Source organism: Procambarus clarkii, chromosome 67 (assembly GCF_040958095.1).
Source record: "Procambarus clarkii isolate CNS0578487 chromosome 67, FALCON_Pclarkii_2.0, whole genome shotgun sequence".
Taxonomy (NCBI): domain Eukaryota; kingdom Metazoa; phylum Arthropoda; class Malacostraca; order Decapoda; family Cambaridae; genus Procambarus; species Procambarus clarkii.
The window spans coordinates 32,106,071-32,132,611 of NC_091216.1; the positions used below are offsets into that span (position 1 = coordinate 32,106,071).

The window sequence follows — 26,541 nt, forward strand, 5'->3', positions numbered from 1 at the left end:
TTCCAGATTTCTTGCAAATTTTCTCCAGGAAATTACCGTCATACTTACAATTACAGTTACTTACAGTTACTTACTTACAATTTCAAGTTATTCTTGGCCACTCGGTTTTTATCTGTGATCCATAACAAACTATGGGAACTGGAGGGCTTGAAAACCTGATTGCATGTTGCAGACATTGGTTAAAGCATATAAATAGCTAATCACTTATCGTGGATAGGGTGATTAGCCCCCTAACCACCCTATCCACCTTATCGTAGATAGGGTGGTTCATTCACTAGGATCTTCGGAGCCTTGGTTTAAGCATTTTGACACGTGATGAATCTACTGAATCTGTTTTGTAGTCTTCAATATCCCAAAGCTTAATGTGTGTGTGTGTGTGTGTGTGTGTGTGTGTGTGTGTGTGTGTGTGTGTGTGTGTGTGTGTGTGTGTGTGTGTGTGTGTGTGTGTGTGTTTACTCACCTATTTGTGCTTGCTGGGGTTGAGGTTTGGCTCTTTGGTCCCGCCTCTGAACTGTCAATCAACTGGTATACAGATTCCTGAGCCTACTGGGCTCCATAAAATTTACATTTGAAACTGTGTATGGAGTCAGCCTCAACCACATTACTACCTAATGCTTTCCATTTGTTAACTACTCTGACACTGAAAAAATTCTTCTTGCTAATGTCTCTGTGGCTCATGTGGGTACTCAGTTTCCACCTGTGTCCCCTTGTTCGTGTTCCACCCGTGCTAAAGAGTTTGTCTATGGCCACCCGACCAATTCCTCTGAGAATTTTGTAGGTGGATATCATGTCTACCTTTACTCTTCTGTTTTTCAGAGACGTGAGGTTCAGCTCCCTCCCTGGAAACACAAGCCGAAACTGTCTCTATTTTCCGCTTGTTACAACTTGTAATAATGTTGTTACATATTGGCTTAACGTGTTTATGACGTATTAGAACGTTGTTACAACTTGCTATATTGGTTGTTATAATTGGTTAGGAGGTGTTAAAACTTGTTCGAACGTTGTACCAACGTCGTAGTTTCGGTGTGTGTTTGGCGGGCTTAGCCTTTCCTCGTAGCTTATACCTCTCAGTTCCGGGACGAGCCTGGTATTAGAACTAATCTAAGTTTGCTGTATACTCATCATGAACATTTTCCTGTGTACAGCTCACAGGCGAATAATATCTCTTTGGCGTTTTTCATATTTCCTGAGTTTACATTCAAGCCATAAACTGTAATGAATAAAAACACTGCAATTTGCAACGAAGCAATATAAAAATAAAATGCATGTTCTAGTTCCCCCTATTATTGCATATTTTCGCACATCACACATTTGGTAATTGATTTTGGCTTGTAATTTTAAGTTTTGATTTGTTGTTTGAACTTGAATAACGGCTCGTTAATGCTTTGCCGTAAACTCTTTGAATGTACTTCATAAAAATTTCCACCACACTTTTAAGGTTTATTAATTCAGTTTTGGGGGCTTTTAGCTTCATATCCTGCAATAATTTCCCGCATTTTGTTCACCTATCATAATATTTTTATTCATACCAATCATTTTTATTTACCACTGGGCATGGAGATTTAGTTTTAACTCACGTTTTGCTGTGTTTTTTAATTTTTTTAACATATTTTTTTCCCCCCGTTCTCTTGCCTGGTTGTGGGTCGGCCAGCAGGCGTAGCTTCAGGCGAGCGTTGGGTGTGGGCCGACCAGCGATCTGAACGACAGGTTGATCCATCCAACCGCCCTTCCTCGCTCCCTCCATTGGCTCGTACAGCTCCTGCTGGAAGGTCTTCCAGCCTAGCCCCATCCGCATCCTCCCTACACACGATACCTGCAGCTCTGAGGTCTTCCTCCTTCAGTGTAGCCAGAGACCTGCCTCTACAGGAACCTCTCAGCTTCCGTCCGCTGGCTATCGATATCTCAACATTGCCTCTGGAGACTCCAGGGTATAGTGACTCCTTAGACGGTCTCGAACACCCTCCTCCGGTGTCTTCGGTGTTGAGAGATGATCTGGCACAAGATCTGAGCGCAGGCCTTCAGATCTCCGGCTCCGGCTTCGGCTTCAGCAAGACCATGAAGGTCTCTGAACTTGGGCGGGGGACACCATCTCCCTTGAGACAATCCAGGGTAAGTTCGTACACTATGTTACGTTATCCAATGTTTATATCTTACGTCTTAATTCACTAAATAAATATAATATATATATAGGTCTTACGTTTCATTTCGAAACTAAACAAAAAGTCTTGCTTTGAATTCAGGCCTACTAAACTTTTTTAACTTAAGATCAGAAACGATAAGGAGATGAAAACATGAAATTCGTGTCCCTTTTCTTTCAATAATATAGTTTTAGTTCATGTAAATAAAATGACAATTTTCACCGAGTTGCAGATTAATATTCGACTTCCAGCATTTTCACAAGATCGGAAAAAACTATTGTGTATTATTATAAGAAAAGAAAAACATTAAAACTCTTCGAAAAAGTTAATTTACTTAATAATTAATGACAATCAGTGACGAAAGTGCATTTTTTTGTCAGGACATATGTTTAAAAAATGCGATAAATATTTTATATGACAAAAGCACTATTTAATTTAGCATTAATATTTTATTTCTTAGAGAATCGTTTACATATTCAATCTAAAGATGAGTGAAGATCAGGAAATAAGTTAATGATATAATGATAAATAATACTTCATGATATTTAAAAAAAAAATGGTACCATGCAAAGAAATTATACATAACTAAAGAGCATTTTATAGTCCAAGAAATAGATTTACTTCGATTTAAAGCTTTTTAACTAAAGGAATCAAGAAATATCAAGAATCAAGGAATAATTAAATTTCCTCACTCAGCTCGCCCCTGCAAGCACATCTAGACACACGCACGCACACACACACTCACACACACACACACACACACACACACACACACACACACACACACACACACACTCACACTCACACACACACACACACACACACACACACACACACACACACACACACACACACATACACACATACACACACACACACACACTAACAGCCTAGGCTAACATCAGGCTAACATCAGAACAGCCTTCAAGAACCTGTGTATGGAATCATTCAGAACCTTGTATACCACATATGTAAGACCAATCCTGGAGTATGCGGCCCCAGCATGGAGCCCGTACCTTGTCAAGCACAAGGGGAAGCTTGAAAAAGTTCAGAGGTATGCCACTAAACTAGTCCCAGAACTAAGAGGCATGAGTTACGAGAAAAGGCTGCGGGAAATGCAGCTCACGACACTGGAAGACAGAAGAGGAAGGGGAGACATGATTACTACCTACAAAATCCTCAGGGGAATTGACAGGGTAGATAAAGATTAACTGTTTAACACTGGTGGAACGCGAACAAGGGGACACAGGTGGAAACCGAGTACCCAAATGAGCCACAGGGACGTTAGAAAGAACTTTGTCAGTGTCAGAGTAGTTAACAGGTGGAATGATGTGGTGGAGGCTGACTCCATACACAGATTCAAATGTAGATATGATAGAGCCCAGTAAGCTCAGGAATCTGTACACCAGTTGATTGACAGTTGAGAGGTGGGACCAAAGAGCCAAAGCACAACCCCCGCAAGCACAAATAGGTGAGTACAAATAGGTGAGTATACACACACACACACAACACACACACACACACACACACACACACACACACACACACACACACACACACACACACACACACACACACTAAAATGGAATTGAATTACAAATTCTACGATCAGGTGACAAATATTAAGAAAGAAAGAGAAGGATGGGCGGACTGCATTTTCTTGGATTGTCGGAAAGCCTTTGATACAGTACCGCATAAGAGGCTGGTACATAAGCTGGAGAGACAGGCAGGTGTAGCTGGTAAGGTGCTCCAGTGGATAAGGGAGTACCTAAACAATAGGAAGCAGAGAGTTACGGTGAGGGGTGAGACCTCAGATTGGCGTGAAGTCACCAGTGGATTCCTACAGGGCTCTGTACTCGGTCCTATCTTGTTTCTGATATATGTAAATGATCTCCCAGAGGGTATAGATTCATTTCTCTTCATGTTTGCTGACGATGCCAAAATTATGAGAAGGATTAAGACAGAGAAGGACTGCTGGAGGTTTCAAGAAACCATGGATAAGCTGAAGGAATGGTCGAACAAATAGTTGTTAGAGTTTAACCCAAGCAAATGAAATGTAATGAAAATAGGTGTAGGGAGCAGGAGGCCAGATACAAGGTATCATCTGGGAGATGAAATTCTTCAAGAGTCAGAGAGAGAAAAAGACTTGGGGGTTGATATCACGCCAGACCTGTCCCCTACAGCCCATATCAAGAGGATAACATCAGCGGCATATGCCAGGCTGGCCAACATAAGAACGGCATTCAGAAACTTATGTAAGGAATCATTCAGAATTTTGTATATCACATATGTCAGGCCAATCCTGGAGTATGCAGCTCCAGCATGGAGTCCATATTTAGTCAAGGATAAGACTAAACTGGAAAAGGTTCAAAGGTTTGCCACCAGACTAGTACCCGAGCTGAGAGGTATGAGCTACGAGGAGAGACTTCGGGAATTAAACCTCACTTCGCCATTTTAAACTAAAATTAAACCCCAGACGTACGTCCAAATTAAATTTTATATTGAATTTCCAATATATATATATATATATATATATATATATATATATATATTCTAACACTCCAGTTAGAAGATTGTGAAGAAGTATTATTATCTATGTAAGCTGTTCAATCATTAATTAATACATGAACATGGTAATAATATACCTGAATTATTCATTGATCTCTCAGCACAACAATCCAAGATCTGAAAATTTAATTGATCACTGAAATATATCTTTATGACATTATCTACGCTTGATTTTCGCCTTAACTTCATTCATTTCCACATTATTTAATTTATTATGTATTTTTCATTATCTTTACTATAATTTTGGTCCGATTCGGTAAGCACCTTTAGGTCCAAAGAAAATCGTTCACATAAATTTAGGAATATGTATGTGTAACTTATATATATATACATACCCACATATACACAAACATACATAGTTGCAAAGAATGCCTGTATTCTCCTTGCATGCGTAACATAGAGACCCCAGTATGTTTACATACATTTACTGTCAACAGCATAAAACATTCATATTCAACTATTTGCAGTTTTAGGGATGATCCAGCCACGAGTGGCAAATGTTTGCATAGTTACACCCTTGACAGTCTCCAACGTTAACCTTTATATGAAACAAAACTGTCCGTATAAGCATTTTGCAGCTTCGTAACACAGCATCATATAAGCCTGTCATGCTGTGATTCCACGCTCCAAAGGCTTCATGTTGAAGTCATGCATTTACAATCTCTAATGCAAAGCTCAAAGAAATTTTACTTAGGCCATGAGGGCTCAGAACAAAAACACTGTCAAGGCAAAAGTGGGTAATTTTCAATCTCTGATTCAATGTGATTCTAATGATGTTTTCTCTGCAGATCAATAGCAAGGAAGCTGTCGTCTTATCTCCAAGCATCTCCGAGGTTCCGCTCCAGGCCTCCGCCTCCTTCAGAGACGGGGTAACGAGAGGTCAAATCACCTTTCCATCGCCTGTTGGAGTGCGGTCGTTCAAACAGCAATCGTCGGGACGATCAGTGACATTCCCGCAGAAAGTAGTCGACGTGGATGACACCAGAATCAGGTAAAGAATCAGAATCAGAGTGAACAAGGGTTCACTCAAATCAGAGTGAATCAGAGTTCATGAATCAGAGTTCAATGCCACACTGATGTAGATGGTGATACGGTTGTGTTACAAGTGGTAATATTGGTTTAGTTTGGTGGTGAGGGCTTAAGACCATCGACCTCTGAAGGGTTGTTAAGCCCACCACAACAGCTTACAGAGCAGCATACAAGCAACCATACCTCAGTCTTGGTCATGGACGAGGGGCTAAAGTAAACTTTCAGTGTACATAAGTGTACAGTGTACGTAAGCAGGGTACACCTCTCGGTGTAGATATTCCTCTTGCATTGAGCCACTTGAAGTGCATATAGAGATTTTTTATTTTTTTGGTAAATTTTATACAAGTTGTATTTAACAAATCTAATTAACATACACGATTGGGTAATGTAAACAAAATTATCATTTAAGATTTTAACAAAATATGAAATAACCAAGTGTTTTGATGTGCTTCAATTTGATAGGAATACAAAAAAGAGAGAATAGGATATATATATAGCGTTTTTAAGCTAATACGGAAATTCTTCAGTTCCCCAAGCCCGACCTAGCGTCAGGCTTGACTGGTGATAACCTTGTCCAACAGCAGCATGCAATTGATCGTCAGAACGGTCTTGGACACAATAATAATTTCACATTCCGTAAGAAATAACCGATATCTTACGTGTGTTCTCCTCATTACTGAAGCACATGTGTAAATAGTCCAAATGAACCTCCCAAGAAACCTTATTTTTCTCCCTGTTTTAAAAATCTGGACATTCTCTCTACGTCGCTTACTACGTTGCAGGCAACAAACTAAACTTCTAGAGACTAGTTTGGCTTGGTGATGGCCTTTTGGCCTACCAATTTCTGGAAGATTATTAAGACCTACCAAATTCTCGAGGTTTATTAAGGCCTATCAGTCTCTAAAAGTACTATCAATACTCTAATGACACACACACACACACACACACATATATATATATATATATATATATATATATATATATATATATATATATATATATATATATATATATATATATATATATGAACTTCAATTCCACTAACAACAATTTCTGTTCCAGAAGCAGTCGTCTCCTGTCGGAGGCTAAGCATCAGCGCCTACCCAACACACCTTCAATTTCAAGTGCCACTCCAGTATCTACTCACAAAAATATTCAGGGCGACTTACCCTTGCTGAGAGTTGGCAGTGTAGAAGGAACGAATATCTTCAAGGTTCTTGAAGCACTGCAGAAAGAATCCACACATGTAAGCAACAAGGCCTTCAATCCTTCAATCTTTCAAAGGCAGAAGCAGATAGCAAACGATAACACCGTTCTGTCATCATCCAGTGATCCATTTATCCTCTCGAAGCAAATTGAAAGTCTTAATCCGAGTGCAGATCAAAATCCGATCAATGCAGTAAATCCCCCACAGCTCGGAGGGCTGCTGACATCCGCTGACTCTTCTGTCATTTTCCCGGTCAAGATTTCGCTTCCCAAAGCAGATCTTCTACCAAGATCAAGTTCCCTGGAGACCGCGACGACCTTCAAGCTCGACAAATCTACGCTAGCACGTAAACCGGAACTTTCAAAGTTTAAATCTTTCGCCTTGTTCTTCAAGAAGCCCTTGGGTCTGAAGAAGGAGCGACGGGCATCGCCTCATGCCTGGGTTTGGCCTGACAAAACGACTAACATCCGCTTCCCTGACCTCTCCAGTGAGAGATCTACGTTATCTGTTTAAGTCCAAATACAGGAAATTCGAACTCAGATATTCAGTAAAATGTTTGTGTACAGTATTGTGTTCTCTTGGATAATACTTCTTACACAATCGAAATTTGATATTGATAGAATTTTTAGAATATATCCGTGAGAATGTTTATGCAATGCTGAAACTAATTTATGAAACACTGTAGTCAAAATGTAGAACTGAAACTCATATAAAAGAAAAACAATTAATTGTGAGTTGATTGCATTTATTTTGGCATTATGGAACCATCTTATAATTGGTTCTTCTGTCCAAAAATTAGTAAAAAAATTAAAAAATAAATCAGGGTTCTTTTTAAGGTTTTGAAGAATAACACCTATAATTAGAATAATCATAAATTAAATTTATTTTTAAGACATTTCTTTCTATTTTTTTTTTCACTTAACTAGCTTAAATATCTGCTTTCTCTGTGGGGTCACGGGTGTTTAACTTTAAGATTATCGACGAGTTATTTAGCTAATGTTGAAGAACACTCAGCAAAACCATTCTAGGTAATAAGATCTATGTATCTTCAAATTTTTAATTAGCCCTTGCAAATACTTTCTCTGTCTCTCTCCTTCTCTCTTTCTCCCTTCGCGCCCCCCCCCCCTCCAAACCACTTGGACTTGACGGTAAAGCGACGGTCTGGCGTCATGCAGGTCGGCGTTCAATCCCCGACCGTCCAAGTGGTTGGGCATCATCCCTTCCCCCCGTCCCATCCCATATCCTTATCCTGACCCCTTCCAAGTGCTATATAGTCACGATGGCTTGGCGCTTTCTCCTGATTGTTGGTTTCCTTCCACCCCCCCACCCCACCCTCTCTCTCTCTCTCTCTCTCTCTCTCTCTCTCTCTCTCTCTCTCTCTCTCTCTCTCTCTCTCTCTCTCTCTCTCTCTGTTTTTCTATCCACTTTCTCTCTCTGTCTCTCTCTCTCTGTCTGTCTGTCTCTCTCTCTCTCTCTCTCTCTCTCTCTCTCTCTCTCTCTCTCTCTCTCTCTCTCTCTCTCTCCCTTTCCCCTCATCTCCCTTTCTCCCTCCCTTTTTCTTTTTCTCTCCCTCTTTTTCTCCCCCCCCCCCCCTCTCCCTTTCTGTTTCTCTCGTACTTATAACAATTATACCTATAAATGATATTTTATAGTTTTGTTCATGATTGCGCTATTATATCCTATATTAAGACATGTTACTGTTTGTATATGAGTGAGCGAGTGAGGTGTAAGCTCTATGTACATGATTCTTGTTAATTATTAAATGTTGATAAAATATTTTATTAACGAGAAATAATGTTTTTAAAAATTTCTGCATAATCACTCAATATTTCTTTAAGGTATTTGTTTGCAACGAAATTATAGACATATTGTTTGTTTTAACAACAAAAATCTGGTAGAGAGTTTATCTGTTTTAATTTATTAGATGTATCATTAATGTATTGTACTTACCAAAACAAGAAAATAAAGTTTAGTTGCAATATTGGATTGTTATTACCCTGTCCCAAGATCAAGATAACCACAAGATAACCCATACGATCCTCTCTCTCTCTTATAATAACATCTCCACTTACAAGGATGAGACATAATAAGATGATAACAGCTTTTCCTATATGCTGAGTGGCTTATGTATCGCTGGTTCATCTCACTGTTTTGATGCTGCGAGGCTCAATACCTGCCTCTACCTACTGTTTCTTTCATGCTTCAACCTCTATCTTCATGACGGCTTCACCTCCCCCTTGGCCAATTCTTCCTGTGAGTAATAGCTTGCTGTTTGGCTTATGGCCTGTCATTAACAGCAGACCTTCACTACAGCTTCCTGATCAACCAACACGTATATTTTATTCATATATATATATATATATATATATATATATATATATATATATATATATATATATATATATATATATATATTGCCCAATTAAAACTAAAACCAAAACCTATATAAGGTTGACATTGTATGCAAATGTACAGAGAAAAGTTCCACAGCCCCATTAGAAAGGATTTTTAGGTATCCCAAAGCCACCAATGGAGTGTCTATGTTCTTTTGTCCTATCTCCCCCCCCCCCCCCTTCTTTTTTATTGTTTTCTGTTTGCTGTATTTGATATTCATAAAAATTTCAAGTTACAATTTGGTGACTACAATGAAAGGCAAAAGGTTGTGAATCTCTTGGAGCTTCTAGGTTTCCGGACAGGATCCGAGGACACCACAGGAGTTTCCTCCTCTGGATCGCCACTATGAGGCGCTGAAATAGGAAACTGGCAGCTTTTTGGTCTCTGGTTGTGTCAATGAGCCTAGAACCCAATTCTTTCAAAATGTTCCTAGCACCCTTTTCCCAGTGGGCGGCCAAGTTTCCCAGATGCTATGTGTACTGATTGCTCTGGTGTTGATCTTAAAGTCTAACAACATCTGGGTGGGTATATATACCCATACATATGTATACAAATATACCCATACATTAATGGTATATATATATAACTATATAAGAGTTTACTCACCAACCAGCAAGAATACTTTGGTCCTGGACAAAAACATGCTCTCAGTGTATATATAACAGTGTATATATTCAGTGTATATCCATGTATATGTTACGACGTTGCAGCTGCTTTTCTTCTCCTTTGATTTTTACTGCTTTCCTGTAATTCTCTTATATATATATATATATATATATATATATATATATATATATATATATATATATATATATATATATATATATATATATAAACAATATGAGAGAAAACTAACAGAAAAACGCTTTCTGAATTAGTGAATTAAAAGGATTGATGACACTACATTTTGATTCTTATCTTAGCTGATAGCAAACGTTGTTTGATGAAAAAATGTATTGTATTTATCAACTGTTGTCATACATAAATAGTTGTCATTCATCCATTGTTGTTAGTCACCTAGAGTTGTCAGAATATTTTGATGATTTATTCTTTTTTATATGTAACTTGAGATATATGCAAAATGAATACAAGCTTTAATCAATTTAAATGTGACTTAAACATCATCGTATAAAGAAACTGAAAGTATACATAGATATAGAATTGGGGAATTTATGTGCTTGCAGTAATGGGAGATATACATGTTTACAGTAATAAATATATATAAAGAACAAATGGCAATAAATATGATTACAATATCTGTTGATATACATGAATAAAGAATTAAAGAGAGATATAAATCATAACTTATTCTAAAACTACAAGGAAACATATTCAAGATATACTGAATAAGGAAGATATTATAATATTATAGACATACATGGAAACGTATTGGAGAAAAACATGGAAACATCGATAATATTTATAAGAACTTAGTAAAGATATATGTATAAACATATTTGAAATTTACATATGATATATATATATATATATATATATATATATATATATATATATATATATATATATATATATATATATATATATATATATGGAAATGTACGTCGAAACGTGGTAAAGATATACATGGAAATATACTGGAGATACACTACGATTTGTAGTGAAGATATACAATAAAACGTAATAGAGATATACATGGAAACAAAGACATAGATGTAACACAAAATCGCCTCACTTTGTAATCCCAAGACGCCGTGAGAGGAACAAAAGCCTGACGCTTATTGAATTTAATTAGCTTTTGTATTGGGGAACTTCGACTCTGGTTATATGTTACTGTATTTAAAATTTAGGAATATTTGCTAAAGGAAACTTCTTAAGACCTATTGTCCCTTACGAAGCTAGCTATATATATATATATATATATATATATATATATATATATATATATATATATATATATATATATATATATATATATATATATATATATATCTCGGACGAACCTACGTCCGAGAACATACCAAACGCTGCCTTAATCGACTGTTCTACAACATGGTTAAAAGAATTGCAACCAGAATTCAATTTTGATTGCAATTTCAATTTAAGATTTGTTCATTGGTTAAGGCATTAAGTCAAACTCTGGATGGCGTAAAGACCTGGGTGAGATCTGGTTCTGTGTTTTGGCGTGAAAGCTAAGTGATTATTCTGTATATTTAAAGTGGATCTATTTTTCTGATGCTTCCAGGATTTTCAATCTTCTTTAGTCTGTTTTAGATTCCAGGATTTTTATATTATCTACGAACATGTTCCTTGTCAGTATCGTGTTTTGCTCCCTTTGCATATGGTTTCTATGGGCAGCAGCTTGTATGTGGCAGATCAGTCTTCTAGAAAGCATTGTGGTAGTCATACCAGTATCGTTAGATTGAAAGCGACATTCTTCAGTCGCTTTCAATCTAACGATTGAAAGTCGTCTGGTCAACATACTTTAGCCACGTTATTGTGACTCTTCGCCTGCTTAACACACTAGTCTCATATCAATCTGGGCATTCACTGAGCCAAGGCTACACCTTCCAATGTTGTTGGGTTTAGTATAGCCTTCTGTGGTTAAAGTGTTGACTTTCGTTCTTATGTAGACATGGAGGAAAAGGAGTGTACCATTGATGCCTAGTTCATGGGTTAGAAACTGAGTTTTAAGTAGATTTTCATACAAATAAATATATAATTGATGAGGTTCTGCTGTGATTTTGAAGATGCTATTTAGTGTTCCCATACATAAATTTGCAAAGAGGACTTCTAGTGGACTTCATGGCTATCTGCGAATACCTGCTATCTTACGTCTTCCAAAAAAAGATTGAGAATGGGGTCACTTTTGGCGCAAATCTCCAAGAGATTACATAAGGCAAACTCTAGATAAGGAGTTGAATTGTCATGATAGATTCTAATTCTAAGGTGATAGTGGTGTCTATTCAGGGATGGTGGTAAGTAGGGATTCAAACGTCTAGACATGCTATGATACCACCGGGTTTTGTCGTCTTCACTATGTCTAAGGGACGTAGAGGGTTAGCAGGCTTGTGGGTTTGGCCATTTTTGTAGAAGTAACCTAGGCTGTATATAGCCTCCCCTGGCCTTTTGCAAATGGATGCTGCCTTTATTTCTCGCAATAACTGCATTCAATATACGATTAACTTTCATCTGAATATTTTCAGTAGAGTTCCTGATTGTTTTCTGGAATTTGGTCTCAGCTTGGAGGATTTCATTTACTTTGGGGACATCTTTCATATGTATGTATACATATGATGTATACATATGCTTGTAAATATATGTATGTATATATGTGTAAATAACGAAGAAATTTCCATGTGATGAACGTGGCAAAGTCAGACCATGGAGGAAGAATTAAGATCCTTATGAAGATGTATTACTAAATACGAATATATGTATATACATACATATTATATATATAAATAAAAAATATTCTTCTAGAATGCTACAAATTATATTAATGTTGTGAAGAGAACATTCTCGGGCATTAATAGAATCTAAAAGATAAGGATTTATTTTAATGTTTCTAGGGAAAAAGATATCTATAAATGGGTATCAAAATTAAACTTTTTGAATCCTGGCTACATTTCTCCCTCAGAAATACAAATCTCAAACATCATAACATCTATGACCTTTTTGTTTCACTCTTAGAAGCTAACATCCCTACAAAAGCGAACGTAATGCTGACTTCGTTTGTTTTAGATGAGATAAATATTAGATTACATTGTATATAATGAACGAAATCCTACGCAATTACGCAATGGTTGTTACCAAGGGAAAATATAACCATGTATATTTTCCATGCTTTTTTCTGAGCGTACATATAAATAATTTGACCTCTGTGTCTCTCTATATATTTACGGGAATGTATGAGCCTGTTGCTGTAAGTATAAAATCCGCCGCCTTTGTTGTGTGTATATATATATATATATATATATATATATATATATATATATATATATATATATATATATATATATATATATATATATATATATATATATAGAGTCATGGCATTTCTTTGAGGATATATCCAAGCTCTTCTTTATTCCAGTACATTTGGGCCTCATATAAGACAATCTCCGCTGCTATATGAAGAAATATATGACTATACCAACAACATATCTCTTACTTCCATCTAAAACTTTTCCAGCAAAAACTCAGCTTACAGTACTAGTAACGACTTTTCTCCGAGACAATATGTTCTTCCTCCCCTCTCTGAATTCCCCATCACCTGACATTGCGGGAGTATAATGTCTAACTTTATATATACCGAACTCCAGTATACCAGCACAGAGGGGGGGGGGGGGTATATCAGTAGTAGTAGTAGAGCAAGGCTCTGATTCTCTCAGGTCTCCTCCGCTCTGGGTCCCCCCTTGCATGATGGGTTCCTGAAAGCAAAGGCCCCCAAAAAAGAGGTCTTTCCCAGAGGTTGCTTTTGCAAGCATCTTGCATGACGGGTCAAGCAGGATGCTGGGAGAGGGAGAGAGAGGGGGGTGGTGTGTGTGTGTGTAGGGGGGGGGGGAAGAAGAGCAAGTTCCCAAAAGCCCATATAACCTAACTACCCCCCACCCGCCCACCCCCCCCCCCCACCCCCCCCGGCCCCTACATCCCTCCCCCCCCCTCCTCCCAAACACCTCACACCAGCATCCCTACACCAGAACGCATCTCCACGAGATCCCCAAGACAAGCAGCATCCCACAAGGTAATGTAACATATCTACGTTTTTCCTCATTTTTTTTACCCTTTGTTTCCAGAACTTAAACAATTTAGATTTTCGATGGTGAAGTATTTTCTGTCTTGGGAGTATGACTTGTGGAAGTAACAACAGGTCTCTGGATCCGATCCGCCGTGAATAATATACTCTTGTTCCGTGACCAAATTAATCAAATCGGAGATGATCTACATAATTGATTGTTCTTAATGAATGATTGATCATTCACATCATTGAGGATCTTGTAGAAGCCGCTAGAGGATCTTGTAGAAGCCACTAGAGGATCTTGTAGAAGCCCCCTAGAGGATCTTGTAGAAGCCGCTAGAGAATCTTGTAGAAGCCAATTGTGGATCTTCTAGAAGCCCCTAGAGGATCTTGTAGAAGCCGCTAGAGGATCTTGTAGAAGCCGCTAGAGGATCTTGTAGAAGCCCCCTAGAGGATCTTGTAGAAGCCTCTAGAGGATCTTGTAGAAGCCGCTAGAGGATCTTGTAGAAGCCACTAGAGGATCTTGTAGAAGCCCCCTAGAGGATCTTGTAGAAGCCGCTAGAGAATCTTGTAGAAGCCAATTGTGGATCTTCTAGAAGCCCCTAGAGGATCTTGTAGAAGCCGCTAGAGGATCTTGTAGAAGCCGCTAGAGGATCTTGTAGAAGCCCCCTAGAGGATCTTGTAGAAGCCCCCTAGAGGATCATGTAGAAGCCGCTAGAGGATCTTGTAGAAGCCGCTAGAGGATCTTGTAGAAGCCGCTAGAGGATCTTGTAGAAGCCGCTAGAGGATCTTGTAGAAGCCTCTAGAGGATCTTGTAGAAGCCGCTAGAGGATCTTGTAGAAGCCTCTAGAGGATCTTGTAGAAGCCACTAGAGGATCTTGTAGAAGCCGCTAGAGGAGCATGTAGAAGCCACTAGAGGATCTTGTAGAAGCCGCTAGAGGAGCATGTAGAAGCCGCTAGAGGAGCATGTAGAAGCCACTAGAGGATCTTGTAGAAGCCGCTAGAGGATCTTGTAGAAGCCGCTAGAGGATCTTGTAGAAGCCTCTAGAGGATCTTGTAGAAGCCGCTAGAGGATCTTGTAGAAGCCACTAGATGATCTTGTAGAAGCCACTAGAAGACCTTGTAGAAACCGCTAGAGGATCTTGTAGAAGCCCCTAGGAAAGCTAGTAGAAGCCTCTATAACGGTATATGATGACAGTATAGCCGCCTGATGTTTGGATTCTACACAGAGGCTTCGCTGAAAATTTTATACACACGTCTCGGAATCATTCATCTGTTGTACACACACACATACACACAGGGAGCCGGTCGGCTGAGCGGACAGCACGCTGGACTTGTGATCCTGTGGTCCCGGGTTCGATCACGTGCGCCGGCGAGAAACAATGGGCAGAGTTTTTCACCCTATGCCCCTGTTACCTAGTAGTAAATTTGGTACCTGGGTGTTAGCTGTCACGGGTTGCTTCCTGGGGGTGGAGGTCGAGGACCAGGCCGCGGGGACACTAAAGCCCCGAAATCATCTCAAGATAAACATAAGTGTTCAAAAATGCTGTACAGGAGATGAACGAACTCATCAACAATCTTGTACAAATATCTATAATATGTATATTACATATTTATGAGATGATCTACAGACTTACATAACATTCCTTTAAAGAGTTGAGAATCCTGGCAAAGACCTAAATGGTGATTGGGATCAAATGTTAAATTTTAATAGTGATTCGTTTTTCAATTTAGCACTGACTCAACCTCAGATCTGATTGGGAGGGAAGGCCCGAGGTATCCAATAAGTTGGATTATATATCTATATATACTTATAAGCCAATATATAAACCTCCTTACATTTAAATTCACTAAGGCAGAAAATGGGAAAGAACGTAGTTGAAAAAAGTTGTGTATTGACTTTGATTAGCCAATAGACTGTCTATTGGTTACTATGAGCTGATATATGGCTCTCATAGCTGTCAATAGACTGTGCATACTAGGGACATCTTTTAGTAGCGAATATGACAAAGTGGAAACTAGCTGCTATGAAACATTATCTTCGGTCTCTTGATTGGAGAATTCTTCACACACACACACACAAACACACACTCACACACTAGAGCCCAATAGGCTCAGGAATCTGTACACCAGTTGATTGACGGTTGAGAGGCGGGACCAAAGAGCCAGAGCTCAACCCCCGCAAGCACAATTAGGTGAGTACTCACACACACACACACACACACACACACACACACACACACACACACACACACACACACACACACACACACGTTCAAATACCATAAGACAAATAGGTCTGAAAGCACGAAGACAATACCAAAACTTCAAGAAAAAAAAATTCCATCAGAAATCATGTTTAAATACATAACTAATGCTTGCCTACAGCAAATATATATTTATGGAGTGTTAGTAATATATTACTAACACTATTACAGAGTATATAGTAATATATACTCTGCTCTCAGTAATATATTCAGCCATGAATCTTTTATAACCCCCAACCCACAAAGTGTGACCGCCAGTCACCACTTAAAATATAATATAATATTTTAAAGAATTACATGTAATTGGATATTATAATGTAATTAATTATTTGGAAAATACAGAAATTTTTTGCCTGTGTACAACTTAAAGATGAAGAAAATAAATTAATAAACATATTCAAATATTGAATCTTGATATGTATTTACTGTTTTGTATACCACATTATACGAGGCTATGATGTCCCTTTTCATATATATATATATATATATATATATATATATATATATATATATATATATATATATATATATATATATATATATATATATATTAGTATATTTTGGTAGCAGTCTTTCCTGTAGACATATATTATTAAATATGACCGATCTTAAATATGATCTTACTTTTTCGGTCATATTTAATATATATATATATATATATATATATATATATATATATATATATATATATATATATATATATATATATATATATATATGTATATATATGACAGTGTCAGACCACGAAGGAAGAATTGTAACAGGAATTTCCTTAAGTACTTTCGTACATTAATACATCTTCAGAATGAATGAATGATTTACAAGTCAAGTATTATACAAATATAGAGAGAGATGAAGTGAGGTGAGGTACAATGAAAAAATGAATGTGAATAAGCTGGATATAAATAATAACCGCATAAGAACTGCAGAAGGCTTATTGGCCCATGCGAGGCAGCTCCCATTCATACCAACCAATAGGCCCACACGTGGATAATAATAGCATAAGATAGTATATATTTACAATGAATTAGTGAAACAAATGTGTATCAATGATCCTACTCAAATAAAATCATATATATATGCTGCCTTTCAAACGTCTGCAGGGAGAATTTCCAGGGAAAACGGTGTTTTTTGTTAATTAAATGACATTGCAGGAAGCCATTTTTGGAATAAATGTATGGAAATATCATCATTAATTAATTAACATATACCGTGTTCCTAATATTATTTTTTTATTTCTATTTAGTCATATTTAATGTTTCCCAGAAGTTCAGGATATCTATTACCACTACAAGTGTGTGAGATTCTTTGCAAGATTCATACAAATATGATAGTTTACTTGCAAGATTCATACAAATATGATAGTTTACTTGCAAGATTCATACAAATATGATAGTTTACTTGTAAGATTCCTATCATTTTTTTAATATATTTGGTAATATTCTTAAGAATACAGAAGAGGTTTTCGCAAAATACCTGCCCCAAACTTTGAAAGTTTCTTTCTAGAAGAACTAGGTTCTATAATTCTGCCAATGTAGTAATTTAAGGAAAACGTCTTGCCTAACCGTTCTAAAACGACTGCAAATCCTTAGAATTGGTCATACTAGTAGAGGAGATCCTTCACAGGATCTTTCCAATACGTAAGCTCCAATGCAAGATTTCTTACAATATGGGAGGTGCTGTATATTCATCTTCCACAAAATATACATATTAATTTAGGTGTTTTAATATAGATTTTAATTTAAACAATTGCTTGATTATATAGATTGCTAAAAGATAGTGAGAAATATATGCACTGGATAGTTATTAATGCTGTTACTTGCTTTAATCAAGAGATATTCACAGTACACAATTGTAGGCCAATACCTTAATTGTTTTTGTAAGTAAATAATACATGGAATAACTGTAAAACAAAATTGTAAACCTTCAGTATCTGTAAATATTCACCTGAGTAAAAAAATCAATAAGTAAACCACTGAAGCAACCATTTAAAATAATCAAACAGTAAACTTAAACAATCAACAGGATTAAACAATGCAAATATTTATATTTTTGAAAAAATTTTACAAATCAGCTAAAAGTTTTCTGTGTTTGTCAAAATTTTCCTTATTAATATTTGATATAAACTGCTGCTTCGACCTTAGTCTTCCTCATATCGAGATTACTATTCTATTAAATTAACTTAATTACATCATATTTATTAACATATTATTATAATTTTTATTATTTATAATGTTGATAATTTTGGTAATTACAAGTGGTTTAAAGCAATAAAGTGTTGAACAACCTTGATTTGAATGAATTCTTTAATATGAACAATACTGTTTAATTTTTTAATATTGTCCAGGTATGAACAACAACAGAAGAGGTATAAAAACCGAAAGGTGTATATGTTTTCAATGTATATATATACACCAAGAATATACTTCTAACCACCACAAGAACTTATAAAAAAATTAGAAGAAAAATGATTTCAATCCAAATAAACTATATACTATTTTAACTTTAAACGAAACTTAAACAAATGGATCATTTTACCATAAGATGTGATACTGTTGAATATAATTTGATTTCAAATAATTTTTGTTTCTAGTTTTGGATCTTTAAATTAGGGTCTTGAATCCTATCAATAATTGAATAAAAACATTGCTAATTGTAGCTTGAAACCTTTATTAATATTATTATTATTAAGAAAACTTACTACAGTGACCTAGTGTTTAAATGAAGGTGAATGGAAGATCTGATGTATGTGTAATTGTATTAAAAATAATCGGATGTAGTCTACATCCTTTCTCAAGTTTTTTGTGTACAATGTCCTGGAAAATGATATATTAGATTTTGCATAATAATGTATACAGCACCTTATGAAAAGATCTAAGTTACATCCGAATATTTGCTTTAATACACTTATACATTGGGTCTTTCCCTTCACCTTCATTATTGTTTATGTCTATTAGTTATATTATTATTATGATTAATAATGTGATTTATTATTGGTAATAATAATATTGTTTCACTTACCAGTACTAACAATTCACTTGTCTAATTACAAGCTAAAACTGCACTAGGAATAGTTGTAGATGTAACAGATATAGTTGTAGATGTAGCATATATAATTATAGATGCAGCATATATAGTTGTAGATGTAGTATATATAATTATAGATGTAGCATATATAATTATAGATGTAGCATATATATAGTTGTAGATGTAGCATATATAATTATAGATGTAGCATATATAGTTGTAGATGTAGCATATATAATTATAGATGTAACATATATAATAGTCGTAGCAGTTGCAGTAATAATTGCAGCGACACGGGTAGTAGCAGAAATATTAATTAAAGTAGGTGATGAAGTACTGCTTTAAAATAAATAATAATAATAATAATAATAATAATAATAATAAAGTTATGTAGCCCAATTTAACTTATTGCAAACAAGAGCTACAAAAATAATGAAGTTTTCTGCCTACATGCAAACCAAGCCGTATTCTGTTTACAATTTACATATACTATTTTTTTTTAACATTGGTATTCATCTTTTCAACGAGTTTAACATACACGTATTTCCTTCTTTATCTAAATATATGATCTAAGTTCTTCCAACTGTTTACCATCGACGTTTTCCTCGGCTTGTATAACGCGTTCGGTTCCCTGGTCACCCCTTTCTGTAGCAGGAGGTCGGTCCGAACGCGAGCGAGTTCTATTTTATTAAAGTTATTGACGGTCGGGCAGGTATTGCCTCCATTCTCTATGATGACACAGCATCCGCTTGTCTCCTTGCATTAATGAGATGACCTCTGGTGAAGTTATTCTCATGCTAGGATGCTCCTTCGTGTCTCGTGGCGTTTGTATGGAATGTAGACAGCTCAATAAATTCTTGGGATTTGATAGGGTCGTCTTATTTATTGATGAAGATTGTGTGTGTTAGAAATTTACATTTTTTATGCTGTTGTGGATTTTTTATATTTTTTTTTATAATAATTTTGGGTAGTTTCGTTATTCGTGCGAGATCTCACGCTGAGATCATATAATTTACCAGAATTTACCTAAGGCTCAGCATGTTTCTAGGGGCTTGTACGAAGGGAAAGGGACAGGAGACTTGTTAGTGTTTTTTTCCATCTTGATTTTAAAACTGAAACAACGACTTTATATTCACGTCTTCGGCGATTAGGCGTTTCCGCGGGTTTATATAAATAAGCTGTATAAACCAACCCGAAAGAGTTTAATGTTATCTGCTGGATATCTAATCTCCATGTGATACCAAGAATAAAAATCTCGTAAAATTGGAAGCAGAGGAAGCTATCTTCCCCTTCTTAATAAAATATTGACCATCCGGTGATATCGTGGTAAGTAGAAGCGGCAAGGAACTTGGGACATGTCAGAAGGAAAACCAGATTTGAGGAGTTCCCAAGCACCCTTTGCTTGCTTGCAGCTGGGTGGGAAAAGGTAGGGGATGATGGTGGTAGTGGTGTGGTGTTCCCCACCACCCACCCTACCACTCCCTACTACAACCACTCTCCCCTCTCCGGGATAAATGTATAGCAACCAGACTAGTCAAGCAAGGTAGGAGAGAGTAACAATAAACATACCATGTCCCCCTGCATGAGTGGTGGTAGGGGTGTGTGTGTATGTGTGCTTGCGCCGTGTGTGTGGTGGTGGTGATGTTTCCTGTAACACACCCTTTTTCCACCTTCACAAATACACATACATACATATACATACATACATACATTCCCAGGACCTGATCTTGGTAATTTGACTTGATCTATACTTTTATCGTGTCGAGGAGGAAAGAAGGAAGGAAGGAAGGACTTGTTGTCTTAGTGCTGAAGGCAGTTTTATCTTAGATCATAAACAGAAGAGTCAGAGTAAAACTGAGGAAAAAGGATTTGGTGTCACTTTTAAAAAAAGGTGCGTCTTACACATTATATATGTATGTTTGTCTGTTTATGTGGATCTATTTTTTTGGTAAATATGTGTGTTTTATGTACATCTTCCTGTGTCCTTCTATATCTCTGTTCATCTCTGTGTCTCTGTTTCTGTATATTTCTCAGAAGCTCTATGTGTTTCTATTATGTATCCCTGTAGCTCTCTGTGTGTCTGTTTATCTCTGTGTCGCTGCGTTTTTGTCTATTTGTATCTCTCTTTATCTCCCCATGTCTCCATGTGTTTTTGTGTATCTCTCTGTATCTCTGCGTATGTCGGTCTGAGTAAGTCTCTTTGCGTAACTCTGCATTAGTGCATGCGTCTTATATATATATATATATATATATATATATATATATATATATATATATATATATATATATATATATATATATATATATATATATATATATATATAAACAACAACAGTCTAGTATTATCTTACTAAGATGATACTAGACTGCTGTTTTTTTTTATATATTTATCAAATTAAAATTGGTCCAAAGTGTATAATTAATTACTAATATTCACGGTGCATGACTTTGTAATTTGTGTTAAGCAGGTTCAATAATAATAATAATTTCCTTTAATGATATTTTGCTTCAATAATATTTCCTTTATAATTGATTTTACAATTTGTCATTGAAGAACACCCTATTCAATCAACTGTGTGAGAATTTTGGGACAAATGAGTAAATAGGGCATTAGACATTTATCTACTTCTTGTAGAATTATTTATGCTGGGAAACTGTAAATGTAAAATTTTGGGATGTTTGTTCTATATAGTATTTATAAAAAAAATTTACAGTTTATTTTATTATTGAAACTTATAACTTCGGACTCTGTTCCTAACTATTAATTTTTCAATGGTGTTTTCATAATTAATCACCGCAAGTAAATCAAAATAGTTTCAAGGCCTAAGTAATGTTTTTTAAATCCATGAAAAAACATGGTAAACATCTGTTATGTTTTGCTACGGCCAGCTTCCCTAAACATTTACTGGTTATCATGGCTTGAATCCAACAGACTCAATATTGAACAATGTTGTTCAGTCAAGAACACTGAACTAACAGTTTGAAGAGCTCTGAGATACATAGACCTAATGGCCAAATGTGAAAAATATTATCAACGTATCTAAGCCCCATGGAATAATTCCAAATTTCTCAAAAAAAAATTAAGTTTTCACATATTCATTACGTATTATTCATCAAACACCCCCCAATACATCCATAATATATATATATATATATATATATATATATATATATATATATATATATATATATATATATATGGAAGGGAGTACCACCTCTAGCTGGAAGAAGGGGGACCCATAGCCTCGGATATATATATATATATATATATATATATATATATATATATATATATATATATATATATATATATATATATATATATATATATATATATCGCGAGTTGTGTAATATAAGACGCTTCAGGAGCTAGGTTAGTAAGTGCTTGGGTTGTGGCTCGCTTATGTATTGAAAAACAAAATATAATAATGCTAATAATCTTCAATAATAATAATGCTCCATGATGCTCCTTCTTCCTAAAAAAATGTTCTGATTATGCTTCTTCGTTCAATCATCAGTACATAGCTGATAGTAATTCGTCTTCACACAAAACAACTGACAATATTTAGACAGTATTAAGAAGCAGCTGACAATATTTAGACCGTATTCAAGTAGCAGTCGACAATATTAAGACAGTATTTAAGAAGCATTTTACTGTCTTTAAAATTGTTTGTTACAATTAATCTCTGACTGTCTTAGTGTTCTTGAATCTATAATCTTATCTTATATACACTACTAATTTTGGAATATTTGGTCCTTCTATTATTTCAATGTCTCTGGCAACTTTTGTGTAATTGGCTCCACTCAAGAATCTATTGATTGCCATAGTGCATTGTTTCCTCCTCTCAGAGGACGGGAATCTTAGGAGAAAAAGTTACCTAATTTAATCTCAAACACCTGAATATCGAGTAAAAAATAAAGGATTAAATTTATTAAATTTAGGATTTAAAGGATTAAACTGGATCTTGAACATAAATTTCAAACAACATTCAATCACCTTCCTTTAACAAGCAAACCATTTAAGATTTTGATACTGCACTCTAGCAATTTTTTTACTTATATAATATTTATGAAATCAAACTTGTTAAACTTTTGGTCCTATGCATCTCAGCATTATGCTTATTGTAGGTTCAGAATGCTGTGCCATGCTCCCAACATCACTGGTCAAGCTGATACATCTGAACACCTGCTTTTAGGAACCCGAATGATCAATATAAATCAGACAAAGCCAGATAAAATATTGTAAATAATTGACGAGGTAAAATTATCCTATTGACAATACTGATAAGAAAATGAATTAAAGTCCTGAAACATCTAAATAACTATTTATTTGCTAAATATAAAAGTAACTTTGTTAAAAAATTGTGTAAACCAGTAACAAGCCAACTTTTCCCAAAGTAAACTACCCCTCATTTTGGTCAAATTCGCACCTTCACAGATTAAGGTAACTCAGTGGTTTTTCTTCTCGCCCAATTCGGCTTTTATGTTCGTATGGAATAGCGCTCACAGTCACACAGACTGATACAAGGACTAGCAAACGCGCATATATATAGCAGCTCCTTGTCTTCATATCCCAGCTCCTTGTCCTTGTATCCCAGCTCATTGTCCTCATATCCCAGCTCCTTGTCCTCATATCCCAGCTTCTTGTCCTCATATCCCAGCTTCTTGTCCTCATATCTCAGCCCCTTGTCCTCATATTCCAACTTCTTGAACTCATTGTCCAGGTCCTTGTGTTCATATCCCAGCTTCTTGTCCTCATATCCCAGCTCCTTCTCCTCATATCCCAGCTCCTTGTCCTCATACCCCAGCTCCTTCTCCTCATATCTCAGCTCCTTGTCCTCATATCTCAGCTCCTTGTCCTTATTTCCCAGCTCCTTGTCCTCATATCCCAGCTCCTTGTCCTCATATCCCAGCTCCTTGTCCTCATATCTCAGCTCCTTGTCCTTATTTCTCTACCAACTGTTATTTAGACCTACTAGAAATTTTACCATGATGATCACCTTACTTCGCAGAAACTTCTGGCCCAAAGTACAAAATAATTTCCTGTTATTTAGTGACTTATAACATGAATACAGTTACTCAAAATTACAAAAGTCTTTTCTAAATAAAATTACCAGATGTACGACTTAAGCAGAATAAAACTGGAATGAAACTAACAGAGTTGTTAGTAAAAAATAAATATACTTTTGTAAATGAAACTGCATACTATTTGAGTAAGAAACTACTTTTGTAAATGAAACTGCATACTATTTGAGTAAGAAACTACTTTTGTAAATGAAACTGCATACTATTTGAGTAAGAAACTACTTTTGTAAATGAAATTGGTTACAACTTGAGTAAAAAATTGTTTTGAATACAAATGCATTTTCTGAACTTTACCAATCGATTGTTGGAGATTGTTAGTCGATCTGTGGGATTGATTTTTATGCAAGTCTGTGAGAATGTGAGTCTGTGAGTATGAGTCCCTGAATATGTGAGTCTATGTGAATATGTGAGTATGAGTCTCTGAATATGTGAGTCTATGTGAATCTGTGAGTATGAGTCTCTGAATATGTGAGTCTATGTGAATCTGTGAGTATGAGTCTCTGAATATGTGAGTCTATGTGAATCTGTGAGTATGAGTCTCTGAATATGTGAGTCTATGTGAATCTGTGAGTATGAGTCTCTGAATATGTGAGTCTATGTGAATCTGTGAGTATGAGTCCCTGAATATGTGAGTCTATGTGAATCTGTGAGTATGAGTCTCTGAATATGTGAGTCTGCAACCCTGTAAATCCTCGAGACTGTTAATTTGTAAGTATAATAAGTCTGTAAGTACATGATTCCTGTTAAGTCTGTGAATCAGTGATTATGCGAGTCAATACGTCTGTGAGTATTCACAATGATTACATATATATATATATATGTAATCACTGTGAATGTCTTGTGTCATTTACATATATATATATATATATGTAAAGGACACCAGACAATTTCCTAAATAATTTGTTCATCATTGTGTTTACATTTACCGATCAGTAGTCACAGGCACAAGGGATAGGCTCACCGCCCTCTATCCGTTCATAATACTGAACGAATAGAGAGCGGCGAACACTGGAAAACAAAAATGTGGTTTGGCTCGGCCAGGCTAACCTGTATTCACATAGCACAGTTCCCCGTGGTCCGATATCGGATGCGCTCTGTTTCAATTGTCAACTCTGTGCTTCTATCAGAACTGATTTTGAAAATCAGTCAATTTGGGGGTGTATTCTCAGTCTTCAATGCCACAGTTGATATGAAGGTCAGTCAAGCACATTACCTGATCATCTTCACCAATCAATACCCTCAAAAGCTGATTAGAAAACTCCAATACCCACAGATGTTTGAACAACTGGCTGGAGCATGTGATTGGAGGATTTTCATCCAGCAATAAGCATATAAGTTAACAAAACATATTGAAACCATTTAAGAAATACGATTCTCAAATGTCTCCTTGATGTGCTCGGAGAATATAGTGGGACTTGTCATTGAGTTTTAGCAACGAATGAGATGTGGGTTCTGAGATGAAGCGGTTGTGGATGAACGGGATTGTGGATGCTGGGATGAATAACTTGTGGATGCTGGGATGAATAACTTGTGGATGCTGGGATGAATAAGTTGTGGATGCTGGGATCAAGGAGTTGTAGATGCTGGGATGAAGGGGGGGTTGAAGATGATGCACAGAGGGTGGTGATAGGAATAAGATGAAGGGGAGTTTATGGATGCTGTAAGGCACGGGATGAGGATGCTTGCGTCTGCCAGCCTCACTTTCATCTCCCGCTCGATGTCGTATCAGCCGACGCCGCCGTCGCCGCCGTCGTAAATTAACGCCTTAGAGGCTTATTATATAATAAAAAACATGACGAATCTAAACTTACACCAAAAAATATAGCAAAATATAACCAAGTTCCTATATAATGAGGATTTTTAAGACGAATGTTTACTAATGTTATAGAAAGTGGGAACGCTTTCGGTCGTTCAATATGGCTGCCGACCTAAATTACTCGGGGGTTGGGGGGGGCTATAATGAGGGAGCACGGAGGCTAGGGAGGGGATAGAACAGAGGGATAGAGGGGGGGGGGGAGGATGGAAAAGGGGGGGAGGGAGAGATTGGGGAGTTATTTCATCGTCCTGAGTCGCATTTGGGGATCTATAAAATATTTTTTTTTCCGTCACGGCACAAATTAGTGCATA

The 26,541-nt window shown here is 36.4% G+C and overlaps 1 protein-coding gene across 1 annotated transcript in view; it reads left to right on the forward strand.

The window, feature by feature from the left end:
• Positions 1–8,928, forward strand: part of LOC123767560 (uncharacterized) — a 545,934-nt gene extending 537,006 nt beyond the window's left edge. Inside the window, exons 7-9 of the mRNA XM_069310624.1 lie at positions 1,655–2,109; positions 5,495–5,697; positions 6,798–8,928. Coding sequence (XP_069166725.1) covers positions 1,655–2,109; positions 5,495–5,697; positions 6,798–7,455 — 1,316 coding nt within the window. The 3' untranslated portion in view covers positions 7,456–8,928. The remainder of the gene's footprint in view (positions 1–1,654; positions 2,110–5,494; positions 5,698–6,797) is intronic.
• Positions 8,929–26,541: the final 17,613 nt, after the last annotated feature.